This window comes from Strongylocentrotus purpuratus, unplaced genomic scaffold (genome assembly GCF_000002235.5).
Source record: "Strongylocentrotus purpuratus isolate Spur 01 unplaced genomic scaffold, Spur_5.0 spur5_scaffold_15, whole genome shotgun sequence".
NCBI lineage: Eukaryota > Metazoa > Echinodermata > Echinoidea > Camarodonta > Strongylocentrotidae > Strongylocentrotus > Strongylocentrotus purpuratus.
In genome coordinates, this window is record NW_022145600.1 from 32499541 (window position 1) to 32523447 (window position 23907).

General features: G+C 39.5%; 1 protein-coding gene across 1 annotated transcript in view; it reads right to left on the reverse strand.

Annotated features, from left to right (window-relative positions):
• Nucleotides 1-16572, reverse strand: part of LOC589728 (probable JmjC domain-containing histone demethylation protein 2C) — a 54425-nt gene extending 37853 nt beyond the window's left edge. Inside the window, 2 exon segments of the mRNA XM_030986234.1 lie at nt 12190-12271; nt 16364-16572. Of these exon segments, the coding sequence (XP_030842094.1) occupies nt 12190-12271; nt 16364-16471 (190 nt within the window). The 5' untranslated portion in view covers nt 16472-16572.
• Nucleotides 16573-23907: the final 7335 nt, after the last annotated feature.

The window sequence follows — 23907 nt, forward strand, 5'->3', positions numbered from 1 at the left end:
TCATCATGTATCTTATTGTTTCCATCTCTTGTACTCAGTGACGAGAGAGAGGGTAAAAAACTGGAGTCACTAACAAATGATTTCACTCAGCAAGATGTCATTCATCACTCCCAATTGCGTGGAAAAAAGGCGAGAGAAAGGGGCAACAAATATCCTGACCACATTAAAATTGAATCACAGGCAGAGAGAATGGATGGAGCCAAAATGAGGCACTCCTGGGCGAGCAAGCATAGAGAGATAGAAAGAGTGTGACTAAAGAAAGCCTATCTTCTGGCTCGAGCCTGCCATTGATTGCGAAGCAACGACTCCAGCACATAGCAGGGAGAAAAGGAATAAACCATTTATTAGGTACTTCCTTCACTCCACTGCCAGACTTGTAATATAGAGGAAAAAAGAGGGTAGCGACCCAATTGCCTTACTATCGCACTACACCTAAGCCTTTCACCATCTCTGCTCTCTCCCTCTCTCTCACACACACACACAATACACACTCACTACACAACAAACACAGACTTGAGCCTAGCCTGGTAGACTGGAAAGGCACATGCTTCAACACACAGCAGCAGATTTGCTTTTAATCACCCCTGTCCTATTCATCACTGTATAGTGCCCTCATCAGTCTCGGGCAGACATGATCCCTGCGCGAGGCAGACATCGCTAATCCCACTTTGTGTTACCCTTGAAGTGATCTATAAAAGCCCCTGACTCTTTGTTGTCAATGGCCCCACCCCTACTGTAATGGAGGGTATTTATTCATGTAATAAGCTCTTGGCATTAGAAAACACAACATGACAGGCATTGTCAGACACTACTAAAATCCATAAACCATCCTTTTGTCTCAATAGTTAATAATAACTATACAATTCAATGCGACAATGAATAGCCTTGTGCGACACATGTCATCTTGTTGAAGGCCCATAGCATTGGGACCCACCATCAATACATAAAACTGATACATATTATGACAATTACGACATATAATGTGATAATGAGGCCGAGATACTCACAACTATCATAGGCATGACTGAACATTGCTGCATGCTGCAACCATTAACCATGCCGTTCTTCCATTACTATTTACGACGATCAGTTCTTCACAATTCCCTCCGACCACAATCAAAAGCACACAACAAATATATAAATCCTCGCGTTACGAACTCCTTTCCCCTCTGCTGGAAGTTGTTTCCGATGCCAGTTCAAAGGGAAGGAGGTACAGAGAGAGCAATGCAGAATGAATTCTGTCCAATGGAGGAATAAAGCACACACAGTCACCAGTTAAACTGCAAGGACTATCCATGCAAATAATACCCTTTCCAGCTAGCTAGCGTGTGCATGCAGAAGCACTACACACTGACTGCAGAGAGCAACGAACATGAGGCAGGCAGGGAACAACGCACAGCTAAACAACAAGCATTGCCCGCAGAGCTGAGCTAGCCTGCTTTTTTGCTACACAGTCTAGCTAGTCTGTTGAGCGCTGAGCCGCTGGTGTCCTTTTTCACTGCACAAGGTCACGTACGCAGTTCAATGCAGGAAGAGGAAGGAAGCGTTACACATGTGTGTAAGACCACACTGTACAGACTGACTGGCATACATACAATCACATATTTGCACCCCTACTACTCAACACTTGTAATGTGAGGTCAGTCAGGGGCAAGGAGGGGAGAGGGGGTAAGGAAGGGGGTAAGGAAGGGGGAGAGGGGGTAAGGAGGGGAGGGGGTAAGGAGGGGAGGGGGGAGAGGGGAAGGGAGATTTGGACAGGGGTGACTAGTAGGGTACAGTACAGGCTGAAACACAATCACATATTTGCCTTATTACTCAACACTTATAATGTGAGGTCACTCAGGGGTAAGGAGGGGGAGAGGGGAAGGGGGTCAGATAGATTTGGAGAGTAGCAGTAAAAGGTCTGAGCTGTACAGACTGGCACACAATCACATTGTTCCCACCCCTTCTGCTCAACACTTGTAATGTGAGGTCAGTCAGGGGCAAGGGAAAAGGAAAAAGGGGAAGAGTGTTGGGGGGGGGGGAGGGGATGACTAGTAGTGCACATTACCTGCTGGCACACAACCACATATTTGCACCCATACTACTTGATACTTATAATGTGAGGTCAGTCAGTGGCAAGGAGGGGGAGGGGGGCAAAAGGGGGAAGGGGTGTGAACTGAGGCACAGAGATATTTGCTGAGGGTGTGTTGTAGTGAGAGGATATGTAAGACAACAATCACATGATATCACATAGTATCAACACTTTTGTGAGGTCAGAAGGGGCAAGAAGGAGGGGGAAAGAAGGGAAAGAAGGGGAAAGAAGGGGAAAGAAGGGGGAAGAAGGGGAGGGGGAAGAAGGGAGAGGGAAGAAGGGGAGGGGGAAGAAGGGGAGAGGGAAGAAGGGGAGAGGGAAGAAGGGGTGGGGAAGAAGGGGTGGAGAAGAAGGGAGGGGGAAGGGGAGGTGGGAGAAGGGGAGGTGGGAGAAGGGGAGGTGGGAGAAGGGGAGGGGGAAGAAGGGGAGGGAAGAAGGGAGAGGGAAGAAGGGGAGAGGGAAGAAGGGGAGAGGGAAGAAGGGGAGGGGAAGAAGGGGAGGGGGAAGAAGGGGAGGGGGAAGAAGGGGACAGGGAAGAAGAGGACAGGGAAGAAGGGGAGAGGGAAGAAGGGAGGGGAAGAAGGGGGAGGGGAAGAAGGGAGGGGGAAGAAGGGGAGGGGAGAAGGGGAGGGAAGAAGGGGAGGGGGAAGGGGAGAGGGAAGAAGGTAGAGGGAAGAAGGGGAGGGGGAAGGGGAGGGGGAAGGGGAGGGGGAAGGGGAGGGGAAGGGGGAGGGGAAGGGGAGGGGGATGGGGAGGGGGATGGGGAGGGGGAAGAAGGGAGGGGGAAGAAGGGGAGGAGAAGAAGAGGAGGGGAAAGGGGGAGAGGGAAGAAGAGGGGGGGGCAGATGTATTCAGTGGTGGGGGTTGGATGAAGGGTGTATTGATAGTGAACCCCCCCCCCCCCCCCCCCCCATCCTGCTGAGTGTGGTATTTCATTCATGTTCTCAAGCTCAGGTTCCTACAAAAGATTACTGAAATGACTGGATGGATAAAAGGTCAAGTAAAACTCATTCCTAGATTATTATCTGAGGGTTTTTTTTCTCCTTTTTTTTTAATGATGAGGGAATTCTGGCTATTTGATAGATTAAGGATTATGTTTTTCCTGCAGACATGAATTCAATGGGGAAATTTTAATACATTTTCCTTGGCATAATCCTGTTATTCCATTAACTAGGCAGGCTCAAAACAGGAGGATTTACTTGTCAGTTTCCCAGAGACCTGTTCTTCTTGATTTCATATCAAGTAACATAAAAACAATTAAAAATAAATAGGAGGCAAACTTTTTTTTAAAGCTTTCCCCCCCCCCCCCCAAAAAAACGATGATTTCAAAAGCTTAAACATGTGGGATGCTTGCCAAATAGCTTGGCAACATACAGAACAGCATCTGCTATTAATTCGTAAATGTAGGTCAACAATGAATGCATGTTTCTGGAAGCTAAACAAAATGTCAAGTTTATGTTACCAGCAGATCTAACATATCAACCATATCATGTTCCACGGCTGAGCTATAGCTTAAAAAGCTAAATATAAGATCAAGAGCATTTGATTATTCATTGAAAGCATTGTAACAGACTCAATACTTCCAACAAGTGAACTTTATTTCTTCTAAACAGTACTAGCTCATTCAAGATCCTGCTCCCCAACAACTAGCCGCCCCCCCCCCCCCCACTCTCTCTCTCTCTCTCTCTCTCTCTCTCTCTCTCTCTCTCTCTCTTTGTCCCATTTTATTACATGTTCCTATCAGAAATAATACTATGAAAGTTCATTCATTATCCTTCATAAAAACATAAGTAAACACTCGCCAGAATTGCAACTCCCCAAATTTGTCTCTACCCTTAGTAAATATTACACCTCGTGTGTACAATGTTCAGTGAAAAAAGGGAAAATAGAAAGAGAAAAAGTATGGGAACACGAGAAAAGTTTGAGAACGAGGTGAGGGAGTAGGAATGGAGGTGAGTAATCACAAAGTTCATGACATAAGACAAGGTACCCATTAAAAAGAAAAAGAAATAGCTTGAAACGAGAGAAACTCTAGACCCGAGCTCATTGCAGCTATGTTGCCCCTTGGGTATTTATCTGTTCATTACAGCCCCACATGAAATGCAGTCCACCATGTCTCTCTCATTCATCACGCTCTAGGTTCAATGACACACGAGGGCAGCCAACTTCTTTAAATTCTCCCCCTCAGATATCTCATTCTCTGGCAGACAACGAGGCGTCTTTTAGCCATTCGTTCGTTCCCACAGACGTGGCCTACGACTTTGGGAATGCATTTCATTCATAAAAATTCAATCCTTATTTTTGTCCTCATCATATCTGAACCCAATATGCCAGACAATTTCAAATATCATGCTATTTAAAACAAAACAAAAGTATCTGATAAATCCACTATGCATGGAGATCAATAGATGAACTGACAACTCAGAAATCCATATATGAAGCCAAGTATTTCTCCCTTTTGGCATATGTTTAAAAGCAGGAGACAAACTTCCACTTTAATTAGCACATGCCCTTGAGGGACAAGTTTATCTAGCAGTCATGTAATTCTAAACAAGAAATACTTTTAGAACAGAAGTAGATTCTGTTTCTGAATATATAATTGGTGTGAGCAACCCTCCTCTATAATACCAGCTGTAGGGCCACCTTCTCATTCACACTATCAAGTTTAGAAAAGATATGACTGTGGAGGCACTCATGAGACACTAGATTATAATCAGTCTGCAGTCTCTTCTTATGAAAAATGGAAATATTGGAGATTTCTGTCTATAAATCAAAATAAAATATAGCCAATTTCATACTCAATGATTGAAAATCATAGCCCAGTAGTGACTGAATATACATGTAGCCTTATAATTCACCCCCCCCTCCCTGCCCCACACACACATTGTCTATCATGGGATTAAAATTAGGCTTCCATATTTGTTTTACATCCCAAGGACAGAACTTAATAATCTGTCATCAACTCTTTCAATGAAATTGGGAGCCAGGGTTTACTCAGCCCCTTTTACATCTGCATAAATACACAGATGGTTCATTCAAAGTTTGCAGAAGCGTAAACACTGTGCACATATTTGCAGACTATGAGTAGGAATCACGCTGCGGAGAGCTGACTGCATCAAGCATTTTCATACAATAGTGACCCCTCGAAAGGTGAACTTTAGAACCACACAGTCAGGTCTGGCATCCTTTCAATATCAGCTTTGTTCCAGATCTAATCTTGTAACCTATATATTTTGACGTTCGTTCGATGAAGGTCCATAGGACAGCTTTATCACTGAATCATCAATCAAAACTCATGTTTCAAACAAGTATGTGTTAATGATTTGCTAACAATGCAAATAACTCATCCTACGAGTCATATCTCTTGGTATATCTATAGAACTTGCCCTCAATGTCTCAATGACAAATACCTCTGTGGAATATTTGTATTACCCTTAGGTCTCCAAGGTACAAGGCTTCAATAAAAGTTCCACGAACATGTAAATTTGGTGCATTTCCTTGGCAGCTTTTGCATGTAGGGATACAAAGACACTGAGTAATGGGCTCTTCCTGTGTGAAAAGGGCAAGTTTTAGTCAGGGGATGATCGATTTCCAAGCCCACGAGGATTGCTGGAAATCTCTATGCCATCTACTTGAGCACCCTGCACATTATCTATCGTTTAGCAAATTTATAAAGACACTTGGAATGATCATGGAAGGACATTCTTTCACAATCATTCCAGTTCTTATTCTTGAAAACCCATCAGTGTCACAATAGACCCTTTTCCCCTCTCAAATTGTATGCATACTGTTTAAAGATGGTTGTTCTTGACAACCTGAAAGCTTGCCTGAGGCTTGCCTGACATAGCAACGGGTAATGTATGCAGACTGGATTCCAAGTATTGTAGCTCATTCATTAATAACAGGTTTTTAATAATGGAATACCTTGTCACTAGATCCCCCAGAAAAGAAACATCCATAAATTTGAATATGTTAGTTCTTTTGGTATAAATTCTGGACATTTCTGTTTACCAAACGTGCAGATTGATTAACCTAGTTACCAAGTCCAAATATATTCAATAGCCCAATAATATTCTTTCCTTATCATCTTATGAAGAAAACAAGGTCAAATGTAAATAAACAAGTTGCTCAGAATACAAACCTTGGAGCATCAAGTGATAAAAGAGCGATAAAGAATCATCTGCAAACACCCCAAAAACAAAATAGATTGTACAATTTAGAATAACTCTCAGATACATACTAACATGTGAAATATGGTACTTAGATTTTTGTTAAAGTGGGGAAAGTTTATTGGGAGAGTGAATACCATAAAAACAGAAATTGGGAGACCACAATTTCCCACTAGGTCGGGTAACCTCTGGGTGACCTGAGAAAAACAGCAGCTTACTAGCACTCTACCACAGGCTCCGCTTTGAAAAACAGCATGCAAATGAGCGCAGGAAGTAGTCGCTTTGTACAGACTTCATTATAAAACCACAGGTGATGATGGGAGTTGTTTCTAATTCAATTAACACTTCAAAGTCGCACCTCAAGACCTGTAATTAAAGGGCTCATATCCCTGTTTTCCTTCATGAATTTAACAAATAAGGCATTTTCATGTCATAATACTAATACAAGACAGATCTAATGTTTAGGCTACAATTCCTTGTTTATTGTTTCATTTTGCCCTCCAGACAGTGATGATGCATACACCAGCTCAGAAGCAAATCCAATATCATTACTCATATAAGCTCAAAATCTAATTGTCTAGAGTTTCATTCTGATGAAACGATCAAAGGATTCAATATTCAAGAATTTAGTTAAAATCAATAACTTCAATCTGATCTCTAATGTTCAGGTCACCATGGGTAAGCCCTTTCTAGATCTGGTACTTTCATTCACAAGGCATCTCAACAGGGGAAAAATTACTTAAACATTTCGGGGGCTACTTTTCAAGCATGCTTGCATAAAAATAACACTCTTTAATTTGTTTTTTATTGAACTCTATGCAAAATTTGGGGGCTCTTTTAAGACTTTCGGGGGCTCTTTTGGGCATTTGGGGGTACTTCGCCCCCGTGTATTTATTTCCCTGCATCTCAGAAATATATTCAGAACTAATGGCTACGGATGTTTTGATACCATCATGCATCATCATGGTAAGCATATATCTGGCTAAAAACTATATACATGTAGATTAACTCTTTGCCATCTAATAGGCTAACCAAGGCAATGGGCAGAAACGAGGGACTGCCACGGTTGATGTCTGTCAAACATACAAACGTACATGTATATAAATGTACTCTAACCGATGTGGCAGTCTCTGGACATGATGATCCATGGCGAATATTGAAGGTAAACAATTTCTTGCTATGAAGTAACTTCATGCTGTATCTTTGCCCATACCTGCCAACCTTTCAAAAAAATGCGCAAAATTTAGGAATGAAGTCTGTTTTGTAGACTTTTCACACTGAATGTTTCAGAAAAAGAGAGGAATCTATAGTTCAAAACAATATATTGAAGGCCAAAAATTAAGAATCATTCCTCCAAAATAGGAATGGTTGGCAGCTATGTCTTTGCCTCATACCATGCTCACACCAGGGAAATGTACAGGGAAATGTTACAGAGAACATTTCCCTGCTGGTTCCAACTCTAGCCTAAGAAGGATAAGACCATACTCCAAAAGGTTGTGTACAGATTCAGGAATATGAGATCTGACCCTGCTCAGTAGGAGAGACGCTGTAAAGAGGTCGAAGATAGGAAGAGGTCATGACCCGAGGTGATGAGTGACAGAAATCAATGCAGCCAATTTACCATGGACTGCCTGCCTTGCTGACTAGATCAGATGGCACTTCAAGTTCAAATGCATTCTTCTCTCTTTTAGACATATGGAAAAGTTGATGATGTATTTCCCATAGACATGTCACATCGGTTGCTTGTTCCTATCCTAAATCTCTTCATTTTTTTTGTTCAGTGGAAGTTCACCTAGGCTCTACATATCCTTATTTAATTTATCCCTTCCTATTCAAATGGCAGATGTCATATATATTGAAGAAACCATGTTTCACCGACAATGGATTGTCTTCAAAATAAATGTATGAACATACATGTATACCAAATAGTAGAGACTAGAGACATGCCTTGCAGCAAATGGGTTAAGCATCCCCCAATAATCCAGCCCATAGAAAACTGGGGACCCACAAATACATTGTGGTGAAAAAGGGTAAAGAATTAGCACATAAGGATATCCATTTCCTTTCACTAATGAATGATAATTACCAGACATTAGTTTCACTTGCCACAATCAAAGCATCAAAATTACATTTTCATTGAAACAACAACAAAACCTTATGAAATATAAATACATGAAACATATAACCAAGGTCGAGGCAGTTAAACCTGAGAATGGGATTATCCAGACTTGAGAGAATATATACATTTAAAAATATTGCGTTGAACACAATCACTATTCTAAAATGTTAACATACAAACCTCCAAATTCACTGTCGGGCTAGAAATGTATAGTCACCATTACTAGTCAAGTCATGATAGCATTAAATCCATGTTCAGGTTATAATCCCCCTCAGGTTACAAAGCTAAGCCATATGCCACTCATCCAGCACCTTCAAAGGCACGCTCAAAAGCAGCGGAAAGCCTAAACTCTGCCACCACTCTCCACAATCCAATCAGTCAGGATACTACCAGACTGGTGCACAACCCCTTCTTCCGGATAAATTGTACCCTTGTTTATGTATCGTACAGCATTCTATCATTTCCCCCAAAGACGTTACCATTTGAGGGTTCACCAGTCTGCCCCCGCCGACCCTGGTTACGTGCAGTCTGGTCTCAGTCATCTGCTCCCCAGTTCATACATTTTATGGGTCAGTCAAAATAATAAGAGGCTCTGATGGTATGTATAACAACTATGCAAACAATGACGATTGCGCATGTTGATTTCAACAAAGTTCATGTGTAATCTGATACAGAGTTCATGATAGACACATGATGTACTGGAGGGGGGGGGGGGGCATTTTACGAATTAGTGTGAAGGTTCAGTTCTTTTAATGATCGAGAAATAATTTGTAAGCTTTATTGTTCTTTTTCACGTCAGTTTGGACAAATATCACAAAAATGATTTTAAACACACTGTAGTAGATGTTTATGAAACTTGTGTTATCATTTGCTACTTTGTCGTAAATCTATGCTAAGTAATTGTCATACTTGAGGTAAGGAATTATTCAGCTCTTTTCAGAAACTGTAAATTATTCATCCGAGGTTTTGCTTGTCATAGACCAGACTATCTAAGTTGATTGAATCGCAACCTATGGAGACACGATAGCACATATACATGGCACTATCAGTCTACATGAATTCATTGATCTACTTCAGATCTTCTAGTCACCTCGAAATGAGCTTATATCCCGGCCCAGCTCGGCCAGACACTGGTGACATTTAGCTTGAAGTACTCAAGGCATCAACCTCTATCGCAAACATCAATCATTAACCAGATACCTAATTATGCTCTGCCTTAAAATAGGACCACTCATTGCCAGACAGACAGTCGCATGGCCGCGATTGAATGATACGAGAGGTCGGTCGTCATTTGAATTAACAAGACAACTAGGTTAAAGAGAACATTACATTGTGCAAACAGTGCATACCGCAGGGCTTACGTGTGATAGCATGATTACAATAGTTCGGCACCCATTAATGTTCAGTTTGATGACCTTCACAAAATATTTTGTCAATTGAAAAAATAGAATTAAGTCTGATATACAATGTTTACCCTGCATTCATTGTAAAGCTATACGAACCTTGTGTTCAAATAAAATATTTGCTGATCTGAAGGTTGCATAAAGAATCGTCATATATAATGAAACGTCATATATAATGAAACGTCATATAGCAAAATGACTGTTTGAGCATCATTTTGAATGAAAACTCAATAAAGAATCAGAGTCCCGCAAAAGTCTGAATGCAATATCGTATGAAAAATCATATAACTGGGTGGATTGGCCAGCCTTCATGTCATTCATGTCAAATGACCTTGTCAAAATCACTTTCTTGTATGATGTTGTTTTCTAGTCCGTACGCTCCTTTTATTATGCGAGTTTCGTAGCTAAACATGATACTATCAGGTCTTTATTACTCATCCAAACACATATCCATTTCGATTCTCTTTACAATGTAGGCCTATAAAACTGCTTCATACAGTATCGTAATTTGATAGCGAAATAGATGTAATAACTTATTCAGATTTCAAAGGGAATGATATTGTGTAGTTCTTCCTGTTTCACTTACGCTCAATGATGATGGCCATGAGGCATAATTAAACTTGATTTGAATACAAATGTAATTTCATTTCAATGAAAAAATACCCAATTCTTTATCTGTGACTCAATATTGATTCCCCAGGAGTGGCTTTGTGTATTTGATGAGATTAAGTCCTTTTAATAGTGCGATGTTCAATATTTCCAGAATGATTTTCCATGATTAGCAATAGATAACTGAACTTTGAGTTCTCACGACCCCTTTACGCTCAATCAAGCACAATCAACAATCACATGGAGTGCAGGATGTCTTTAGTAGGCATGCAACATGACCTTTGACCCCCTGTGTAAAGTAAAGCCTGAACCATCCATTGAACATAACAATGGCTTCCTTATCATTTCCTTATCTGAATAATATGAGGAATATGCGGGAATCAGCACTTCCCCATAACAATGAGATAACAAAAAGATGATTTGATTATTATCCTTTTGTCAACACTGAATATCGGCTCATCTGGATAAATGATAGGCATGTATGCCCTTTGAAGTGATTACAATGGGTCTTATCAAAGTCTGAAAGTTTGTGCAAATTGACACACACCCTGTAGCATCAGTGAGCCAAGTTCGATTTTGAAAACAAGATGAACAGGAAATCTGCACCGAACTGGTAGTTGGACGTGAAACTATAAATGGTTTCTTATTTGATCAGGAAAGAGATTTCTCCTGCAGCTGGTATAATTCCGTCTGGTTCTTTGTGTAGCCCTTGACATAAGAATCAATTTGGTACAACATGTTTTTACATAGACCCAGCCAAAATATCTCAGATTAGTATTTAATGGGTTAAAAGAAGTTTGGGCATATACTTATAGCCTACTCATAATTACTTGCCATCTATAATGCCACGAGTGATTACTGCATTACCTAAATTGATGCGAGTTCCATGAAAATGTATATATTTTCTCTCTCTCTCTATCTCTTTTAACTTTTGTTTTTCTCTAACCTTTCGGTGAGAACATTGCCAGGCATCTAGGCCAGAGAGTGGGCGTAGAGTTGCATCATACAGACAAAACAAAAACATGACACAAACACTCCAATACTACTACTCACAGGCTTCATCCACCCCCATAGATCACACTTATGTCTACTAATGAGGCATGCCAAGTGTGACTGGCAATCATAAAATGTGCAATTTCAAATGATATAAACAATCTCATTTGGGGAACTCTGTGTGATAATAATTATTTCATGAATCCGTCATTGCCATGCATTATATCATCTGGTTAGCTGCATATAACCTTTCATTCCTTTCCCCCGTTTTCTTATTAATACTTTTAAAATCTATTTATTCATTCATTTGGGAGCACTACTCTTTCAGCATTAGACTGAGTTTAGTGCTAGCTAATAACAAGTGAGACACATTTCTCATGTTCCCACGCACACATAGTCATCTTGTTAGGACTAGAGCCAGGAAATCATTATGAAAACACCCTCCTAGAGCTCATGACAAAGTATACTTGTCTTTGGGAAATGAAGATACCAGTATTATTCAATTTCTGATCAAAATTGTTGAAAAAACAGTCTGAAAGAAGTTGTAAACAAAGATTTAGATGTCCGTAATGATACAAAATGCCTTTTATAAATTATTCCTGAAGTTTAAGGTTATTGGCAACATATTACAAATCAAATCCTAAATGAAAGTAACGTTGATTGTCCTACTAAATGCAGGCGGTTCTTGTTACCTTTAAAGGATGTTTTCCTTAGCCAAAATGGTAAACTATTCAACTACTTTCAAGAAAATATCAAATAACACCTTTAAAATCTTTTCTTTCCTTGTCATTTAAAATAAAGAGTTATTGAATTCAATCTTACCATCATCAAGGAACATCATCTGAATATGAGCAGGATTTTCAGTGTGACTCTCCAGAACTGTATCATCCATCACAACCAACTCCTGATAAAGAAACAAAACAAAATAAGGACAAAAATAGTCAGAAATCTTTCAACGTGTGTAAAACCAAAGTAAAAATAGCCAGGTAATACGTTTAGATGAGATACTCTAGGGGAATGCCTGATGAAGTTGGATTACATTTCAAAATCATATTCAACTATTGAGCGAGAAGGTCAGGTACATGAATTACTGAACATGATTATAAATGTAAAACCTGCAACTCACTACAAAATATTGTTTTTAAACTTCTCAAGGTCACTTGAAGCATATCAAACAAACTATTTGATTTCATAATAAAAACCCAGTCTCATATCATAATGATCTCAAAAGTGCAGGGTCTAGTCCTTAGTCAACTTGGAAATTCACAAGATTTACTGAGTCACTTGTACTTTGTACCTCAATACATAATGAAGTAACAAATAAGATCATCCCAAGATATTTCCTCAGACTTTGTGAGATAAAACAATTTGTTCTACTAATAAAAGTAAATATTACAAAGTTCTAACTATACTCAAAAGAATAGATCACTTGACAATCACATGGTTTTTAAATCCTTTATATGGATTTGTGCCAAATAGACCAAGATAATCAAGTGCTTCATTTGTTTACTTTAAGTTTTCTTGTTATAAATATGATTAAATAATCATTCTTGAAGACAAACAAAAAATACATACATGTATGCAAAAATTAAACAGTACTAAAGGTTGAAGTGTCACGATCCCTCTAATTCAGTTTCTGTTCTATTTCACAGACATGATTTTAGTTATACGTATCTAATGCCAGAAGTGCCCTACAGAATAATCCCATTGCAATGAATGAATGCGAACTATCCATTACTGCGTGGGTGATGTTTCCTCATCTCTACAACGAGACTGAATGATTGCAAATTTTGAGAGAGAGAGAGAAAGAGAGAAAGAGAGAAGACAGAGAGTGCTCCACCGAGTGAAATATCGATTGGTGGGTAATAATAAATCTCTGGAGCTACTTAATTAGATGGCAAACTGGGTCAGACAATCGAGTCGATTAATAGAAGTGAAGATTATAATGGCTTCTATGCGCCACTGCCATAAACACGCTACCTTGACAGACAATTTCTTTTACAGACATGTTGTCATATATATGAGTATATTGCGGCTGAAAGTGGCAATAATTATGTGTCCTTCAAATTACCCTTTTCAAGAGAAACATGGTTTCATCATGCTTTGAATGAAATGGATCTATGCTTAATGGACATGCCAATGTTACTAGTACTTAAAATGTCAAAATACTTGTAACATGTAATTAACGTAAATGTCATGTATCATTATGTAGCACTTAATGGGCTATATATATGTATGTAAAGATAGAGAGAATAAATACAAATTGTGTTTGTTTCCTGTAACATGGCAATTAACTCCTGGTTTATTATCATAAAACTGCATTGTTACATATTTTATCACATTATAAATATGCTTTCACATAAAATCTACCATCTCTCTTAAATTTATGACATTGACTGTCCAGGCTATAAATATAGATTGCATCTCAACAAAATGTTTGGATTATTACTTCCTGCGTTGTTTCTCCCAAATAATTCATTATCCGAGTCTGGCCATGCCAGCGCCAAGATATATATTGCCTCTGGGCCCACATTACTGTACTGTGGGAGATGAGAATGCTATACAAGTTCAATGTGCTTCTAAATGCCTCCCTTTGAAGTAAAACAGAGCTCTCAACATCATGATTGCTGGATTCACAATTGCTCCCCTGAACATTCTTGTAAGCCACGCTTTGTCACGGTTTTCTCCTGACCATTTTCAATGTTTTTGATGTGCTCCTATTGCGAAGGGGGGAGGAGCAGGCAGACGCTCTGTCTCCTAAATCAGAATGGCGTCTTCATCATTCACTTGAACGGAATATTAGAATAACAGAGTAGTCTCCAAGCAGGCATATTAGTCATGTTTGCATCACAGATTGCGCAACTTGAGATGTTGGGCCACGATCATTCTCAAAGTCCTTCGCATAAAATCAAATCTCCTGGATAATTAAAAACCACATATCAATCAGACTCAAGAATTAAAAGCCTGTAAACTAAAATCAATAGGCTACTTAGAGGGAAACAAATCAAACTAAAACAGAATTGTTCACATTACAACTACAATTTTTTCTTTTGACTTTCCTGAATGTTTTTCTTGTTTTAAGTATTGTTTTTAAGAGGAATTCATCCCTAGTATTTAGACGATTTACCATTTATTCATACAATACTGTTTTACAGGAATGACAAACAAAATTTGAGATGTCAAGCACATTTAAATCATGATCCTGTCTTTACGGAGCTAGATGGGCATTCTCTGTGTAAAATGATAGGAGATAACGCCCATCTGGCCTTCAGCGGAAGAAACAATGTTGAAGTTCCTAAAATAAATCCATATATAATATACTAACATTTCATAAAAGATGTATGAGACCTACTCTTGAGAGTTGTAGATCAAACCTAGGTCATAAACCTGTCTCTATATGTGGTCATATTTCATTTTCCAAACAAAGCACTTTCTGTTTCTCTTTTAAAACTCAAGATTAACAGGTATAATTTTGCACTGAGAATGCTCAATTTCTCATGCTCTCCAAGCCATTATGCCCCCCCCCCCCCCTCATATATCACTGAACAACAAGGACTTACAGGTATGAATATTAGTAGTCTTTGGGGAAAATATTCTTTATGTAAAACTATGAATTTAAGATATATTTAGTTTTTAGTAATTTTGAGGAAATCCAGATTGCATTTTATAATGTATTGTAAAACCAGGAACATTGGCAACTTGAATAGCAAGAAACATCTGCAAATTACAAAAATTCAATGTAGTGTCACAATGAAATTAATCTTAACCGGTTGCAGAATGTGTGAACTTTCCTTGTGCATAAATGTTTCTGGATGTAAAGTAGATGTTCTCTAGAGACAAAAAGAGAGAGAGCTGATCGTCTCCATAACAGATGATACACCATCTTGCCAATCAATGCTTTCCAAACTTTCAATCAATTAATTATCCAATCTATGTCTCCATTAACATGGGATACATGTCGTGGAGAGGGATGTCTTCCCTCCGTCAACGGTTCCTTTAAATTTCTATTCCAGCCAGATCTGAGATGAACAGGGCTGGACACATCAACTACCATGGGATGACAATACACAGGAGTCTGCATATCATCTGTCAGCCTTGTATAAACAACCCTGTAAGTAATATATCCCAGCCAAAGATCTGCTGAAGAAAACAACTCCTCAAGCAAGGAAGGCTCCGCTTGCTGTTGCTGCTGCTGCGACTGAGGCTTGGAATGCAGAAAGGTCAAAGCTGCAGTACATATCACATCCCTAACGTCTGTCTGTCTGTCTGTCTGTCTGTCTCTCCATCTGTATCTCTCCGAGGGCATATCTCCCTCCCCATCCCTATCAACGATGGGAATAATCCTTAGAAAGAAAACTGGCAGCTTCCCAGCACTTTTCTTGTAAGTTTGGCCCCGTTACTTGGAAGGCGATAATATCAGTATCAAGTGAACTGTCACTAGCTTGTATTTCTTTCCAGGAAGATTGCCACCCACAAAAAAAACAGTAAACAGATTAGATGTTTATTCTCAGCACCTTTTAAGAAAAGAACCTGAGTTAAATGTATTGGTCAGCCTACAGTTTCAACCAAAAATGAGAGAAATGAAACACAAGTCGCCAACCTGTAGTTTGCTTTGTGCTACAGTATGACCGCATTGACATGAAATAAGCCATTTCTCTCAAGGAATTGCTATCTCACAAAACTATCATTTCATGAATTCTTTACCAACTTCCCATAGTAAATACTAGTCTATCCATCATTATTATTGCAACCAATATTTTGTTCTTGTATCGCGCATATCACATTATGATATAGCATCCTTGTGCACTTTCAAAAGCTTTGGAAATTATTACCCAAGCTTTAGCTCTTGCAAACAGTATCAACTGCAGTGCACTTCAAGAAGTATTTCTACCTGGTACTTATTCACCTCACCTGGGTGTGGTGTGGCAAATGTAGTTTAATGTCTCACCAGAGGACATTAGCGCTGTTTACAACAGGGATAGAGGTTTAAACTTACCCTTGATAGAAGATCGTGCCATGTGATGACTGCAGTGAACCACTGTGTGGTTGAACCTAGCCGATAGACTTTGACACGGATTCCAGTCAGCTGATAGGGGGCGTGCATCAACACATCCTGCTCCTTCTGCTCACGAAGCCATTTCTGAGTCTCGTCACGGACCTCCGGATAACGCTGGAAGATTGGGTGCGTGCTCTTCTTTACATTCTCATCCTAAAAACGAGATCATTTCGAGAAAGACAGGAAGAGGCAAAGTTAGATTGATAAAAGGCATTTCATTATGTTCGATTGCAGCTCAGGATCATGTAATATCGACATCAATCAGGTTTTCTCATAATAGAGCAAGGTTGGTGATTTCTTTAACCTGAGCAAGCGCAACATAGAGGTGATACCTTTGATATGCCTGGAAATGAAATACGTTCATTAGTTCACAAACATACAGAACCTCAATAAAAATACCATAAGGAATATATAAAAAAAAAAAAACGTTCATTTGTTCAAAAACATACAGAACCTCAATAAATACACCATAAGGAATAAAAATGAATAATAAGATAACAGAAGACTCACATGATTTTCATTGAGAAAATGTGTGATTTGTAAATAAACTTATACTGTAGTGGACATGAAAAGTGCAGAGATGTAATTCTGTGTGTGTACACACAACTTTTAATCCCCTAGTTCTGTCACTGTGGCGACATAATCATCAAATTGCAGTACAAGATAGTTTACCATTAAAACATAAAGAAATTACAAAATGACCCCACGGACTATGAATAATTCAAATTATGGGACAAAGTAAAAACACTCATATATCAACTAGAATTTAACACAAGTTATTAGGCCTTATATTTCATAACGACCTATTATCAGCTCATCAGCACTCATCACTATCCTTCTGTAATTCACAACAATTATGTTTGTTGATTTAAAACATATAGTGCCTACATACAGGTACCTACATCTGAATCACCAGCTCTGTGTTGAGCGCATAAAGGAAACTAGAATGTGAGCGAAGGCGTTAGACAAGGTAACAACAAAATCTGGCATATTTCATGGGGATTTGGATACCAGTGACCTCAAAACGAACAAATATTGGAAGAAAGAACAAGGGGGTGGGAGGGGGTATAGAGGGGGGGGGGGGGGGCATATAGACAGATTATTATTAGACTAATGTCTAAGCCTTAGACCTTGATATTAAAATGTCTAGATAGTAACACATACGTTTGCCTATAAAAGATAGTTGAGATGTTAGAATGTAAATAAGGAGGGTTCAATTAATTTTGAGCCTCAATTATGTTCAGCCTCCAGTTACAGATAATGTTTCTTCATCTACATTAAATATTCTGATTCCCTTTCCCTCTGCTCTATCATTCATTATTTTAGGCATCAGTTATCAGTTTTCTATACTATAAAAAGGTTGATGTATCTGTACTTGCAAAATAGCTGTGGAGATCATATCTTGACCCATCTCCAGAAGTATTACAACCCAGTGATCTCAAGAAGAATGCCTGTATCCCTGAAGTAAATACTCCTCCAGACATAGTGCTTGAGCCTTGATGAGGGAAGCCTTCACAGGGTCTGATTAGCGAGACTAATTTGAATAGGGAGTAACAATGTGGCTGCACAAACAGCTCACCATCAGTCAACTGGCCCCCTTGACCTCAGCCATGGTGTTGTTTAGATAGCGCTTTTTTCCCCTCCACTATGCCACAGGGAATGAAAGAGGTGCAAGCGATACCACATGCCAACACTGCACACTGGTGGTATTACCCCTACAGTACTACAAATAGTCCATATGTCACATGAAGTCCTTGTGTGCAAAACCCATTCAGGCAATAAAGGGATTTTTAAATCCATTTCAGCCTTATCATGCAAGCAGTACTAGTAATTCACTATTACTATTAGAACAATTGAAGAGTTATTTATAGCTACATTTTCAAGGAGGCCTAGATTTTTATTTTATTTTCAATACAATGAATATTACAGACATGTGCATTGTCTAATGAAACTGAAAAGTATATGAATGCACATATATGTCATATTTTCCAATATAAGCAAGGCAGTGTGACGACATGAAATAAAAGCAAGAAAAATAACAAAGCAAAGTAATTCATGCTTGCATTCGTTCGCTGTCATGACCTTCTAGTTCTATGATGTGTGAGAAAAGTGCCTTTCATGTTTCCTTCAAAATGAAAGTGTTCTACCCCATATGGTGTCACTCCCACGCACATGACTTGCTTTTATTTTGCTATTGTTTGACAGAATACATTATTCAACTCTCCCTCTGTGTTCCTCTCTCTCCATCTCCATCCTGTCTTTTTATGTATCCCCCATTTCCAGTCTTTTCAGCTTGTGGTATGAAAACAATATCCCTTCTGTGGAGACGGATTTGACCTGAGTTGCCTTGGCACGAAGGCCACACTTGGCCTGAGCTACATTTAGAGCAGGGATTTGATTGGAATGGGACTCAAATATCACAAGTGCATGCCACCTTCAAGCCACCCCACTGAGACAGGCACAGTGGGAGGGGTTGGGGGAGGGGGGGGTAAAGGGGTCTACACACATCAGGACAAGGGGTGCAGAGAGGGGCGGGGTAGTCTGAAGGGGTAAGGTGGGTTTGAGGACTTGAGGGAGAGGGCTGGTGTATGTTCTTCAAAGAGAGTAGACCTATAACCCCTAACTCCAACGTGACCTGCAAACTGCACAATGCCTTCAAGTTCATAGAGCACACAAACTGTTTCCCTAACCCCAAAGACAAAGTCCAACTGCTTAATCATTGCTTAGCATGTTTTTCAACATTTTCTCTCGTAACCTGCACCAAACAGGTCCTGTTTTGGACGCTTTTGCAGGAAGAAGTAATTGGAAAGGAGGATATTTGACATTGGAGACATCCTGCTCTGATAGAACACGCAGCTTTCATGTGGTGGCCAAAACAACAACAAAAATGAAGGAGGCAAAAGGACTTGCGCTTGTGCGGAAATTATTACCCCTATGCGTCATTTGAAGACAGAAATATATTATAAGTTCTGCTTTTGCAAAGTGCTGGATAACTGCAGATGTAGGGCAAAGTGATAGAGTTAATAGGTTTCATAGACTGAGACTTGAATGAGAGAGAGAGAAAGAGAGAGAAAGAAAGAAAGAAAGGGATGAGGGGGAACTAAAGAGGGGGAACTCAAGAGGAGGAGAGGAGAAAGATAATGAGGAAATAGAGAGACAGAGCCAGACAGTAACATCAAGACAGAGAGAAATCTAATTATATGTGCACACCATCTTCCCACCACTGCATAGTCTGTCAGTTTAATTCAGGCCTCACTTCGTTATCCTACTCTGAATTACTAAGTGGCCTAGTAGTAGTAGGCAAAGAAATAAGTAGGAAGATTACAACAAAGTGACAGAGAAATTGATGGAAGTAACGACTTAAGTGCCTCCATGCCAGGGCAATAATAAAGAAGGCAGGATGGTCAATCAAGTCAAGTGAGTTTACGAACAGGTCAAGGTCATTTTGTGGGCCTCCAATGCACAATGGCCCCTGGGAATTGTTTCAGGTCAGCGCTTAGATGTAGAATTAAGTGATTTCTCACTGCCAGTGATTCAGACAGATGAAAAACTAAATCCCCTTTGCTTTCATTCTTTGCCAGTGAATAACTCAAGTCACCCCCACACACAATAGGCACAATAGCGCAAGTCCAAGGTAATGGAAAAGTACATGTTGTCTTTTTCAAGGAACAATTTTTACTTCATCATCAGAATCACCTACTTTTATTCAGTTAATTGCTCTGAATATGCCTTGAAATCAAGATCCTAGGCAAATGCCTATAATAAGATCAACCTTCATGTGTCTATATGAATTTCAAACTAAAAGCACCTCTTTCATCTGACTTCCTGTTGCAGATTTACGCACATCAAGAGCACTTGCAATGCAGTAGAACATAATTGCATAGTCTCTGAGCTTTTCAAACCCCCGAAAGTAAATGATGGCTCCTGTTCCGCAGTATACTCCACACTTATCAGTCAACCATGGATGGGATAATAGAGGACTGTACACAAATCAAATTATTGTGGTTCTTGAATTGCAACCAGCTTGTATTTTGTTTTCCTTTATGGCATTTAAAAGCACCTGCACTTAGGGCATTTATAATGCATGCTTATAAGCTAACAATACAAAGGTCATGACATAACAGGGGATATTTTTAGAATCACTAGGTTAGGGAGTTCAATCATCCTGTTTGCGTCATCCAACGATCGATTCGTTGATAACCCTAAGGATTTTGATACTGATCTTAGATCAGATGCAACTACCAGTCTGCGGTTAAGAACTAGTTGAAATTGCACAATAGAGATTTATGTAATCATAATGAAAAACGCCTTCTCCAACTTGTGCAGAATAATATCAACATCTACACATGGGTTATGAATTATTTGATAACAAAAATCTTCATGAACACCACAGATGTGATAGAAGGACTTTATATTAAAATCAAATTAATTGTAAATGTATGTCTATTGCTATAACTAGAGCATCAACTCAAATTGGAATAGAATGGCATGGCAGTATTCCTTTCAATATCATTTTTCACAGTAATACTTCAAAAACAGAAGCCAACGTGCAGGGATCAGTCATAAAATGAAAACTAGATATTTTATACAACAAAAAAAAAAAATGACAATTCAGCTAAACATTTTATAATCTAGCATTGCAAAAAGGGATACAGATTACAGAACACAACAATTACTACTCCATTATGTAGTTGTTGTTTTTTTCTTTTCTTTTTTCATTTCCAATTATTTTCTATATTACATCTCTAGAAAGATTTTAGAATCTTTACTTGATACAGTGTAGGTGCGAAAATACAAGAAAATCACTGCAGACTGTAATTAATTTGATATTATTATTAGACAGGACTTAGCCACCAATCATTTCCTATGGCTTCCTTTCATGTCTTTCATCCTGTTTATAGATGGAATTTTCTAGGTCTTCGATGAGTTGTTAATAAAGATGAAGCTGATTCCTGGTCACAGGATTGCACTTTGAAAGAAAGTGTATGGAAGCACCAGGGTATTTAAGACCCCGTTTCTCACTCACTTTGAAAGTGGTCTTAGTTAGACCGCTCCAGAGGAACGGGTCTTGAGGAACGGTTTGCGAGCGTTCACACTCCGAGCAGTTTTTATGGCTCAAACCGCTCCACGAGTCAAAGTGGTCTTGTTGCTATGGCAGCTCAGGTCAGCAGGTCATTTTTTCGCGCGCGGAATACAAACCGTATGTACCGTACTACATGTTTCGCACCGAAGGTCACTAGCTCACTTCCGTTCAAAGTATGCTTCCGTTCACATTGCACGTTAGAGCGCTCCAAACCGCTCTTAATAAGACCCGCTCCTCAAGACCACCTCGGAAGGTGGTCTTCTGGAGCGGTCCAGAAGTCCACTTCCTGGACCACTTTGACCGTTCTCACTCACCTAAGAACCGCTCCTGAGGAACGGGTCTTAGTTAGAGCGCTCCAGAGCGCTCCAACGAAGTGAGTGAGAACGGGGTCTAAAACACCTCCCTGGAAGCCCATAGTTCACCAAGTAGAACATAAGTAGTGATGGATACAGTGAGATTATGGCATCGTAACAACAACTTTACTCAGTGTTGCTAAAAGTCACATGTATGCACTACACATATTAATCCATATGGACTATATATGCATGTGGCATGAAGATGTGGCACGATGATTTGGTCCAAACACTTCGGCTATTTCTTGTCATGTTTCAAATATGAGGAAATATGAGGAAATGTGAATAGCAAGTCATTTTCAGGGGAAATATCTACTACTTTGCTATTCTCACAACTTATATTTCATCTTTGCTAGAACTGAACCTTTTCTTTAAAGATAAAGTGGAGTTCTGGTCATGCGATTGCATTGTGAAAGAAACGTTGCGGAATCGATCAGAAAAGGTTGATCATTGGTGTGTAAGTCTGCAAGGTTCTGGAATCATCAAAATCATAAGAAATTTGGCCCAGTCTTGGTAAAGTTACAAGCACTGTACACAGAAAGATGTATATTGGACTACACGACATGTGGCATAAAAATCTGTCCCAATTTTTATGAGGTTACATGCCATATTTAGAATAGTAAGGAATTTGAAGAGCCATGCTTTTCAGGGAACATTTTGTATCTGATGTTCTTCCACACTTGCATAATACAATGATAACGCTCACAAATAATTTTTCACCTCTTCCCAGAACTCAACCTTCTCTTTAAATCTAAGACAACATTAGCTGACAAGGACAGAGTCCTAAACACTCATCAGGACTTGTAAGTTGTAGGAATCTTGCGGCAACAGCAGGAGTACAGGGGAAATGTAAACTTGCAACACCCATGTATGAGTCATGATCATGTTGTCAGGAATGGCAAGAAGATGTTATCACAGGCAGTCTCCGTGCCCTAAAAAGGACGAGCGAACCAACCAACCAGCCCCCCTCCCTTCCCCCTCCCCCATCACAAGGTAGAAACATGGGTATAGGGAAGTTTTAAGTGCTTTCCTAATGATGTACTACAGGTGGAGTTTATGATTATGGCACAGAGTACACAAAAGCGAAACTCTGAATAGATATATTATAAACAAAAGATTTAAACAAATATCAACTCTAAATCATCCCTCCTCTTCCCCCTTGGACTAACCTGGCATAAAATATAAGTACATCAGTAAAGGAAGACCTCAAACCAAAGCCTTGATTGCAACCTCATGTCTAAATCTGTAGGGAACCCTTACAAACAAGATAAAGAGGATCCGCTTTCTTGAGGAGGTCGACTCACTGAGGATTCACTGTTCAGACTTGACCTCACAAGCTGACCTCAAACATTGTTCAGGGATCGCCTTAGAAATGTGACACTGAACAGGCGCACACACAGGGTATGGACAACAAAGCTTGTCTTTGGAATGTCTTTACCACATGGAGATGTCTTTTTGATCATGATGAGGATCAACAAACAGCTGGGGAACACATTATTCACTTGTTTCACATGCATAATCTTTAATAAAGCAAGGATTCTAGCATTTCTAGGAATTCCCAGCATTTTCACCTACATAATTCCCAATTTCATCTATTTGGGGGAATGACGCTTGAGGGTGAAGGAAAATAGACAAAATAAAGCGCCTTAGGGAGTGATTTTTGTGGGGAGGAAATTTTCCATGATGTTGACAAATGCATCATATTTTTTCTCCAGACACAATATTTATTATTTAACGTAAATGTATGGCAGTGCCCCAATATGGTCTAACGTGGTTGGTGGTCTAGCCTTTTGATTCATTTCCAAAAACCCTGGGTAACCTTTGAATGGGTGTGGGGTTTTGTCTACAAACCAAACCATGGATTTTCTTGTACATTTATCATCCTAATTCTCTTGGTTTAATCAACGATTTCCACCCCATGTTTTTCAAACCGCATTGGGTGGCATTCCCTAAGCCCTGGGTGGCGTTTCATTCATGAAACAGACGTCTAAACAAGGAAAACTACTCGTGATGAAAACATCCTCATGCCTTTCGCTAAATTGTCCACA